The 10,911-nt window shown below is 41.6% G+C and overlaps 1 protein-coding gene across 1 annotated transcript in view; it reads right to left on the bottom strand.

The window, feature by feature from the left end:
* The window catches only part of FAM162B (family with sequence similarity 162, member B), a 13,501-nt gene extending 3,238 nt beyond the window's left edge, over positions 1 to 10,263 (bottom strand). Inside the window, exons 1-3 of the mRNA XM_006839977.1 lie at positions 10,080 to 10,263; positions 9,770 to 9,878; positions 2,703 to 2,811 (exon numbers count right to left, since the gene is read on the bottom strand). Coding sequence (XP_006840040.1) covers positions 2,703 to 2,811; positions 9,770 to 9,878; positions 10,080 to 10,251 — 390 coding nt within the window. The 5' untranslated portion in view covers positions 10,252 to 10,263. The remainder of the gene's footprint in view (positions 1 to 2,702; positions 2,812 to 9,769; positions 9,879 to 10,079) is intronic.
* Between the last annotated feature and the right edge of the window lie 648 nt (positions 10,264 to 10,911).

Here is a 10,911-nt window from a genome sequence, read left to right as displayed (position 1 = left end):
TCTTTCATGATTCTATGCAATAACCTAAGTTTATGTATTAAGAAATTGTCTAGTTTGGACAGCTCTCACTCAAAAAGAGATTTTAACTGAATTATAAACCATCCTGTTTTTGTTGGGTCTTTCATATAAATGAATACAAGTTTGTGTCACTCCTGGACAACTAATTATTTTGTTGACTCAAATTTGCATGAACATTTCCATGGTGTGGCACTGTAGGATAAGTACTAGACTCCAAACAACAGGTCAGCAGTTCAAAACCACAAGGTGCCCCTCAGACATCCTATACAGGGTTGCTATGAGTTGAAACCAACTAAACAGCATTTAATACCAACCAAAACAAGATAGATAACTGTCGATAGTTCCACGTCTCAAAGACTAAATTTTTCTTACATTGCCAGAACAGCAATAATCCTCAAATTGAGAACTAAGTCCCCTGTTGTTATTAGATGCCATCAAGTCTGTACTGACCCGCATACATCCTATGTATACTGCCTGATCCTGCGCCAATCTCAGAAACACTGCTGCTCTTGAACCCATTGCTGCTGCCACTGTGCCAATCTATCTCATTGGGGGAGGGGGGGTCTTTTTTTTGCTGACCCTCCTCTGTACCAAGCATGATGTCATTTTCTAGGGACTGGTCCTTCCTGATAATATGTCTGAAATATGAGAGACGAAGTCTGACCATCTTGACTTCTAAGGAGCACTCTGGCTATACTTCTGGCAGTCCATGATATTTTTAATCTTCTCCTCCAACACCATAACTCAAATGCATCAATTCTTACATGGTCTTTCTTATTCATTGTTCAACTTTCACATTCATATGAGGCTATTGAAAATATGGCTTGGGTCAGATGTACCTTAGTCCTCAAGCTGACATCTTTGCTCTTGAATACTTTAAAGAGGTTGCACCTTGTGCAGCATATTTACCTAAAGCAATATTTCATTTGCATTCTTGACTGCTTCTTCCATGAGTGTTGATGGTTTAGCTGAGCAAAATGAAGTCTTTGACAATTACAATGTCCAGTGGTGAGGATTTTTATTTTCTTTACATTGAGGTGCAAACCATAATGAAGCTTAGGGACTTTGATCTTCATCAGTACTTTAAGTCCTCTTCACTTTCAACAAGCAAGGTTGAATCATTCTATATATCACAGGTTATTAGTGAATCTTCCTCCAATCCTGATGCCACATTCTTCTTCATGTAATCTAGCTTCTTGCTTCAATTGCTCAGCATACCAATTGAATAAGTATGGTGAAATAATACAACCTTGGTGCACACTTTTCCTAATTTTAAACCATTCAGTGTCCCCTTGTTCTGTTTGAATGACAGTCTCTTGGTCTATGTACAGGTTCCTCATGAGTACCATAATGTGTTCTGAAATACTCATTCTCCACCATGTTGTCCATAGCTAGTCATGATCCACACAATCAAAAGCCTTTGAATAATCAATAAAGCACAGGCAAACATCTTTCTGGTATTGTCTGCTTTCAGCCAAGACCCATCTAATGTCAGCAATGATATCCCTCTTCCCTTGTCCTCTTCTGAATCTGTACTGAACCTCTGGCAGTTCCAGCTGTTTTTGAATTATCGTTAGCAAAATTTTACTTGTATGTGATATTAATGATATTGCCCAAATGATTCTGCATTGTGTGGGTCACGTCTTTTTGGAATGGGCACAAATATGGATCTCTCCCAATAAGTTGGCCAGGTATCTGTTTTCCAAATTTCTTGGCATAGATAAGTGAGTGTCTCCAATGCTACACCAGTTTGTTGAACTATTTCAATTTGCATTCCATTAATTCCCAGACCCTTGTTCTTTGCTAATGCCTTCCACCTTGGACTTCTTCCTTCAGTATCATTGGTTCTTGGTCATATGTTACCTTTCAATATTGCAAGTCGAGGCTTGAATTTTTTCTCCAGTTCTTTCATCTTGATAAATGCTGAGTATTCTTCCCTTTGGTTATCTAATTCCAGGGCTTTGTACATTTCATTATAATATTTGGCTTTGTCTTCTCGAGCTGCCCTTTGAAATATCCTGTTCAACTCTTTTATCTCCTTATTTCTTTCATTAGTTTTAGCATCTCTACACTGGAGAGCAAGTTCCATTTTGACACCCATTTTGATCTTTCCTTCTTTCTTGTCTTCTTAATGACCTTTGCTTTTTCCCTGTGTGATGTTCTTGATGTCATCCCACAACTCTTCTGGTCTTCTGTCATTAGTGTCTAATGCATACAGTGTGTTCTTGAGATGATCTCTAAATTCAGGTGGGATATGTTCAAGGTCACATTTCCCGTGGGCTTGTTTTAATTTTCTCCAGTTTCAGCCTGAACTTGCATATGAGCAATTGCTAGTCTGTTCCACAATCTGCCACTGGCTTTGTTTGGGCTGATGATATGGAGCTTGTCCACCATCTCTTTGCATAGGTGTAAGTAATTTGAGTTCTGTGTATTCCATCTGGTGAGTCCCATGTGTCTTTTAAGTTGTTTCAAAATGGTATTTACAATGAAGAATTAATTGATTTTGCAGAATTCTATCATGTGATCTCCAGCATCATTTTTATCACCAAGGTCTATTTCCCAATTACTGACCCTCCCTCTTTGTTTCCTTCCTGATTGTTTGCAACCTTTGCATTCCAATCACTAGTAATTATTAACAAAACATGCTTTAAATTCACAAGTCTATAATTTTAAGAGATACTCACCCTTTTGGCTGATGCAATCACAGCAAAGCAGGCAATAATTGTGAGTCCGATCATTATGTAGCAAGCTTTCACTCGAGCTTTGTTTCTTGCAGCATCGATCATTTCTGGCCTAAACCAAGAGGGGCAATTGTTAATTGTATTAAAGTAATATGGTCTTCTGACAGGCATGACAGGTAATTTTCTGTTATGCAAACATTTAAAAAATGTCTCTGAATTCAAACTGCAGATGTGAAAGCTTTCCAGATGCTAGTCTTTTATTTTACTACTTCCAATGAACATGGAGTTATTCAGATCTTAACTGTGGTCATTTGAGTCACTTGTGACTCATGGCAATTCCGTAGGTGTCCAAGTAGAACTGTGCTTCAGAGGGTTTTCAGTGGCTGATGTTTTGGCAGTAGATTGCCAGGCTGTCTTCCAACCTTTTGGCTGTCTCCTGAGACCAGTTCACTCTTTGCACCACCTTACGCTGAAGACTAATGCACTGGACTGCAAGGTTGGTTTGAACTGCAAGGTCGGCTGTTCAAACTTACCAGCCACTCCTCGGAAACCTCATACAGGGTCGCTATAAGTTGGAACTTCACTTAACAGCAATAACAACAGGCAGTATGAAACCAGAGTGACTGGTGGGTTTGAACCACCAAACTTGTGGTTATCAGTCCAGTACTTATCCTACAAGGTCACCATAATATGGTATATTCAGTTTCTAATTACTCAAATAAACCTGCTAGTGATTGTGGCCTGACTGTCCTTTTGGGTTTTTGTTTTAACTTATTGGGGTAAAGGTAAGATTTCAAGTGACCTGTATTCATTAAAACAGCAGTAACAACAAACCCCAGTGCTGTAGAGCAGGTTCTAGTTGCTGGTTACTGCATGTGCTGCACAGTAAAGCTGCTCTGAATGGTTTTCCGCACTGTAATCTCTGTGGAAGCAGATCGACACATATTTTATTCTGTGGCACTGCTGATGAGTTCAAACTGCCATTTGGGTCACCTAGGGACCTACTGTATTCCTTTGTTGTTGTTGTTAGGTACCATCAAGTCAGTTCCGACCCATAGCGACCCTGTATAAGATTTCCCAGGAACATCTGGTGAGCTTGAACTGCCAACCTTATGATTCAAACAGACTTTCCAGTTCAGCACATTAACCCACAGTACCACAGCTTTGCTTTCAAGTTTGAACAGATTTATTTGTATAAAAGCTCCTTTTCATCACTTGATCTTTTAAAATGGCTTTCTTCCATCCTGTCCCCATGGAAGGAGACCATTAAATAAGAATCATTATAGGCTTTCACATGAAGTCTTTAAACACGGATGAAAATCACAATAATTTGCCAAGGAAAAAAAAGACAAAATAATACCTGATTTTTTGTTATTGGGTTATTGGGTAGTCTTACTTATTAATAAAGTCATATTCATTGCCCAGGATTTTAGTAATACACTTACAAAGTAGCATTACAAATATATTTATTCCTGTGGGGCTTTGAAGGTGCCCTGGTCGTACTGTGAGTTAGGCATTTGGCTGCTAACTACAAGGTTGGCAGTTAGACCCAACAGCCACTTCGAGAGAGAAAGATGAGGCTATCTGCTCCCATAATGCTTTACAGTTTTGAAACCCTATATAAGGTCACAGGATTAATCCAATGGCAGTGGTTTGGGTTTGGTGGGGCATTTACTTTTAAATAAGCTTTAAAAACTTGCAACAATATGAAGTGTCATTTTATAAATATACATAAATAAAGCACTTGACTTTTGAGAATGTATTCAGCTGTATTCTTATCTAATGACAAGTTTAAGTTGTGTGTAATTACATTTAAAAAATACTTCCAAAAGATAAGGTACAATTTCTCTTAAAATTTTTAAATTGTTTCTTTTAAAGAACACAGAAAACCAGTAACTGTACTGTTTTCCTTAGATTTTAGTCTAAATTATGTACATTTCAACATGTTAGTTGACAGCAGATCTAATTAGTGAACATGGGGACACTATTAGATTATATTAGCTGCTGATTTTTATTCCAAATGCAACCTAAAAGAACTGATCTTTTTTATCCAGCCATCTGGCTTTGATCTGTTATACAAAATTAGTTTAGCACAGGAAAAATAACATGGAAAAATATCATTATTATTAAATATCATTAGTGTGTGATAGAAAAATTAGAGGCCACTTATTAGTTATATACCCATTAAGAACATAAAAAGTGAAAGCTGTTTGCATTTTAAGTCTAACATTTAGTTTAGTGGAAATGTTGTTTTTGTTAAGTGCCTTTGAGTAAGTTTTGGCTCATAGAGACCCTGGTTAAGGTTTACAAGGAGAAGCTGATGGGTTTGAACTGTCAGTCAACCTTGTGGTTATCAGTCAAGTGTTTATCCTACAGTGCCAGACTAGAATGTCCCTCCTAAATAGCAAAGTTGAAAAGAAAAAAACTATAAAGTGAGAAATATTTAAATACTTTTATGTTTCCAAACCTAAATCACAATGTTTTTATAGACATATGATTAAATACTCGTAACTGTTTATATCTTTTGACTGTGATACCAGAGAAATTAAATTATTTCTGAAAAATATGTCAATCCTACATGCAGCTATATTATTGCAATTCTGGCATACTATCTCAATAAGCATTAATTTATAATAATTCTGTTTTTTTACATTCTTGATTACTATTATAGCAATAGAAGCCAAAATAAAAGAAAACAGATGGTGATGTTATAGATTTTCATTCGTATAGACTTTCATTTGTATAGAATTTATATAGATTCTCTTTTACTTCTTTATCTTGCAACTAAAGTATTAACTTCTCAGACATCAATTAAAATTTGATAGCCAGAGCCTGTGATGATAAAGACTTTTCTGAAGCTAATTTCTGCTTTGGGCTAAGAAGTTAACCCAATGTATCCATCATTTCCAAAAATTGGAAGCAACCAAGATACTCTTCAGCAGATGAGTGGTGAAACAGACAGACATACCTTGTTCATTTTGTTGACCTTCACTTTATTGCACGCCACAGATACTGGGCTTTTTGCAAATTGAAGGTTTGTGGCAACCCTGCGGAAAGCAAGTCTATGGGCACAATTTTCTGAAAAGCATGTGCTCTAAGTCATATTTTGGTAATTCTCACAATATTTTAAACTTTTTCATAATGCTGTTGCACACTTAATATACAACAGTATAGTGTAAATTTAACTTTTATAAGCATTATTGTTGTTGTTGTTATGTGCCATTGACTCGGTTCCGACCCATAGCGACCTTGTATAGGGTTTCCGATGAGTGACTGGTAAGCTTGAACCACTAACCTATAAGCATTGGGCAACCAAAAAAATCTCTTGGGACTTACTTTATTGCAATGCTGGATGGTCTGGAACTGACCTGCCTGCTATATCTCTGTATACCTGTACATAGGACCATATATGCTTTAATTGTGTGAGATTTGTGGAGTCCTGGTATGGCGCTGTAGGATAAGCACTGGACTGCTAAACCCAAGGTGAATTGTTCTTTATACAGAGTCACTATGATTCGAACCGACTACTTCGACAGTTCCTTGGAAACTCTATACAGGGTCACTATGAGTCAAAACTAACTTGAGCCCAAGGGGACAGCACTTCCCTGACCGGGCAGCACAGAGTAGACACTGGAGAGGGAGAGAAAGGAATAGTCAGAAACATCACACTAAAAGGCTTTTAAGTCTGTCTTCTGCCTATGACTGATTGGAATACCTAAAATAGGGCTACAGAGTACCCAGTGAACGAGGCTTCCTGCGGAGCCTTTGCAAAATATAAAACTATAGGTAGAAACCTTAACCACATCCAGATTTCCAGAGATGAGAAATCTCCACTTGAAAGGAGGATCAGACCAGCCTGGAGCAGCTAAAATAACAAAAGATACTTCTTGAAAGAAAGACCTGCAGGAAAAATGCAAAACAATGGAGGCAGATGGACTATTACAAGAACAAACAAATCGATTCCCTAGGAAACATCAAGGCAAGTGGCCAGGTCCTCTCAATGCAAACCCCCTTCCAAGACTAAGACTCAACGGAAATGCACGCTCTGATTGGTGACCACACCAATGGGGAGAAGTGGGGTAAAAGCAGCAATGAAGCGGCAAGCTAAGCCCTACAATGTTCAGTGCGCTTCTGTGGACCCAGTTGGGGACCTGGTTGGCAAGCAGTGTAAGGAGACCGGGGAACTCTTGGGCCAGAGTCAGTGGCGTGGTCACGGAGGACTTGAGTGGAGAATGGAGCTACCAGCTGATGGGAAGAGAGGGATTGTACACAGGAGCACCCACACTTGCAGATGGTACCCATGTGACCTGGACTGGACGACTGGATGATCAGAGCTCAACCAGGAGAAGAAAGAAGAGGGAAAAAACAAAAAAAAAAAAGAGTGAGCTGATACAATTTGATGAACTTGACCTATACCTATGGAGCAGCAACTCAAAAGAAGGAACAAATACTTACAGCAAGAAACATTCCCACCCCCTCCACACACAGAGTGGACAGAGATGGGCAACTTGGACATTGGATACTCAAATGGGGAGCGGGAGACTACAAAGGCAAGAAGTGACTGGCTTACAAGCTTTCAAGAGGGAACCTAGTACTAGGGAGCATGGAGGAAGGCAGAATCTCCAGTGGGTACTATTCAATCTGTCTGGGCGGAGCTGATGAAATGAAATACAGATGGGTAACTTGTGATACTGTAGTGAATAATGCTTATCAGGACAGATTATGAGGGTTGGAAATGCAAAGGTAGACGTTTTGTAAAAAGGAAGGGAGTGCTTAATTTTCCAGTCTAGGAGCGGAGGTCTCTGGGACCATCAACGGAGAAGAGCTGAGAGCTGGACCCTACCCAGAGAAGCAGATATTCCTGAGATAGAGACAAGAGACAATGACGTGGAGTGATGAAGCAGCTGGGGACTTTGGATCCACAGAGGGAGAGGGACTGTGGGCCTAAGACTGAGGTGGGGAGTGTAGGGGGCAGGTTTCTAGGATATACCCTTTGGTTGGTTGATGATGCATTGAGGGGATTGGAACCATGGCAATGAGATAGTATACGATGGAATGAATGTAAAACTAAAGTTCTCTCATGTAAACTATCATATAATTCACAATAAAACATTAAAAAAAAAACAACTAAAGAGGGCACACAGCAACAACACCAATGTGGAATTTTTAGGCCACAAGGAAAGCAAATAATTTTTGAAAGTGTCTCTGTAATTGAGTAAATGCTAAAAGCAGATTTCAACTTCCACATTATAAACCATTCCTAGTTTATTAACTTGAACCAAGAATATAAAAACATTTAAGAATTCATAATGGAGTGAGCACTCTCCCCCACATGTTCCTTGACATTTATTTTGGTAATTGCTAAACTAATAACCAATACAGATGCATGCAATATGTGCAGCACGCTGTCCGCCATCTTTTCTTGATGGTCATTAATGACATTGTGTAAAACTACTAAAAAGAACATCTGAAAACCTATACCACCTGATTTTAGTCTCCCTATTATTTTTAGCGTAGTGGTTACGAATCGGGCTGCGAACCTTAAGGTCAGCGGTTCGAAACTACCAGCCGCTCCGCGGGAGAAAGATGAGGCTTTCTACTCCCGTAAGGATTTACACTCTCGGAAACCCTGTACAGGGTCGCTATGGGTCGGAACCGACTCGACGGCACTTAACAACAACAACAATTATTTTTAAGGGATCCTAGTATGACTCTATAGGAAAAGCACTGGACTGTTAACCTCAAGGTCCATGATTCAAAACCACCATCTGCTCCCTGGAAACCTTACACACTTAGCAACAACACTGAACAGCAATACCACTTTTATTTTTAAGGTCAGTTTTTAAAAAGTAGTTGATTTTATCGTTAAGTAGTTTTTAGACTTATAATAACCTGCTATTGTAGGATTAAAAAACAAACAAACCAGAAAACAATAAAAACATTTACTTGCCTGGAGGTGAAGTTGTTAGCTTGAATATTATCATTTAAAGAATTCACAATTTGTTAAGCATTGGCCTGCTAACCCAAAGGTCGATAGTTCAAATCCACCAGCAGCTTTGTGGATGAGCGATAAAGCAGCCTGGTGCTTTATCACCCTAAAGACTTACAGTCTCTGAAACCCTATGGCCTAAAGACTTACAGTCTCTGAAACCCTATGGTACAGTTCTACTCTGTTCTGTAGGGTCGCTATGAGTCAGAATCAACTCCACAGCAGAGGGTACGGTCGTGGTCCAGTTAGGAGACTGCAGGAGTAAACCTGTAGTTGAGAAAGCTGCAGGACCTTGTTTGCCAGGGGTCTCCCACCCCCACAGAGAAGACTGCATGGAAGCAGCTTCTTCCCAGGAGAGCCTCTAGCTGCCGGGTTAGCCAGTGGAGTCCGTGGAGCTGCCCCTGGGCAGAGCCCCTCTCAATGTCTGGCGCCTACACACCCATCCGTGTGCTTTCGGTTTGGTCTAAGTGCTTCCCCACCTCGTGTTGTTCTTGTTGTTGTTAAGTGCCGTGGAGTTGGTTCCGACCCAAAGCGACCCTGTATTTCTAAGGAGCTGCTGGTAAACTTGAACTGCCGACCTTGCAGTTCAAGTCGATTTTGCAGTCCAGCACATTAGCCCGCAGAGCCACACCAGGACTCCCCCACGACTGCATAGCCGCTCAGAATTCGCTGGGGGCAGAGAGGTGAACGACAGTGAAAGTGCCCAATGAACTTGGGAGTTTTCATCAACTCCATCACTGTACGGTCAAAGGACTTGGCATGATGTTATTTAGCAACACTAGGAGACCTGGTTTGGCGCGTAGCATAAGCAACAGACTGCTGTCTGCAAGGTCGATAGTTCAAATCCACCATCTGCTCTGGAGAAGAAAAGTGAGGCTTTCTATCCACTCTGGTCCCAGAAACCCTATACAAGGTCACTGTGAATCCAAATCAACTTGATGACAGTGAGTTTTTTTGAGTGAGAGGAGGTCGTAAGTAAAATCCTTACGGGTTTTAATGGGTAGGTGCGCCCAGGTCGGCGGTAGATGGACCCGGCGCTCCTGGCCCACACTCCCCAGCGCACACCGCCTGCCACACTTACGGGACCCAAAGCGGGATCTCTTCCATTGATTTGAAACGTCCGGTCCACAGCAGGATTTTCTTGTCGAAATGCGAAGGTTTGTGCTCGGCGGGGACCCTGTGGACATTCCCTGCTGTGAAAGCAAGAGGGATGAATAGAGAAACGGTCGGACAGACCGAAGGCAGTGTGTCAGCGTTGACTCAGGTCTCGGTTCCCACCCAGATAGCCACCAGCCCTGCGTCCACCCTGCTGTAGCTCCCTCCCTCCCAGAACATTCCGGCTGCAAGTGGCGCCCCTCCGCCTGCGAAGACTACTCTGAATCCTGGCTCACCCGGAATTTGGGGCCCAGAGCCGCTGGGGGCCCCGTTGCTGGAGTAGCGGAGGAGGCCCGGGGACTGGAGAGTAGCGGAGAGCCGCCGCGCTGCCCCTGGAGGCGCCCCCGGGGAGCAGCGGACCATGAGCCCCAGGCCAAGGTACCGGAGGCTCCCGACCGCTGCGAGCATGCTGCGAGCTTTCCCCGCGTCTGCACTGGCCGCAGACCCTGAGAACCTCCTGCTGTCCCGGTTCCCGACTCTGGACCTCCAGTCCCGCCCCCCACGGGGCTCCCAGGGGAGCCCAGGACTAACAGCTGGACCTCCCGCTCACACACCCTCGGCTCCCTGCCCCCACGGGAGGGCTCCCTGGCCAAAGGGATTTCTTTTGCTTCTTCAAGAAACACCCGGGAACGGAGACCTCTGCCTCCGGAGTTAGGTCCCACATCTGTTGTAAAATTATGTCTATATTAATAGATAAGTGTTGCCATCATGTTTTTGCCTTTAATTTTACTGTTTGGTGCCCAGGAAAATAAATCTAAACCCTCGCCTTTAAGAAGATCCAATAATCCTTTAAGTTCAGGACACTGAACTTAATGTTTACCAACACTTAGATGTTTACCTCATAAATGTAAGGACATTCAACAAACTTTGGGTTTTCCCATGACTTTGTTTGGTGTTAGCTCCTCACCCCACCACTCTGCACCCATATCTTTTTTCTTTTCTTGGCAAAACCACTTCATTTCCTACTACTGCTATTCTCGTATCCCCATCTTTCTTTTTCTTTTTCTTTTTTAAATCGTAGTTGCAAATATACACAGCAAAACATACACCAACTCAATAATTTTTATC

The sequence above is a fragment of the Chrysochloris asiatica genome, unplaced genomic scaffold, assembly GCF_000296735.1.
Source record: "Chrysochloris asiatica unplaced genomic scaffold, ChrAsi1.0 scaffold00027, whole genome shotgun sequence".
In the NCBI taxonomy this organism is placed as follows: Eukaryota; Metazoa; Chordata; class Mammalia; order Afrosoricida; family Chrysochloridae; genus Chrysochloris; species Chrysochloris asiatica.
This window is presented reverse-complemented; position numbering and strand designations above follow the sequence as displayed.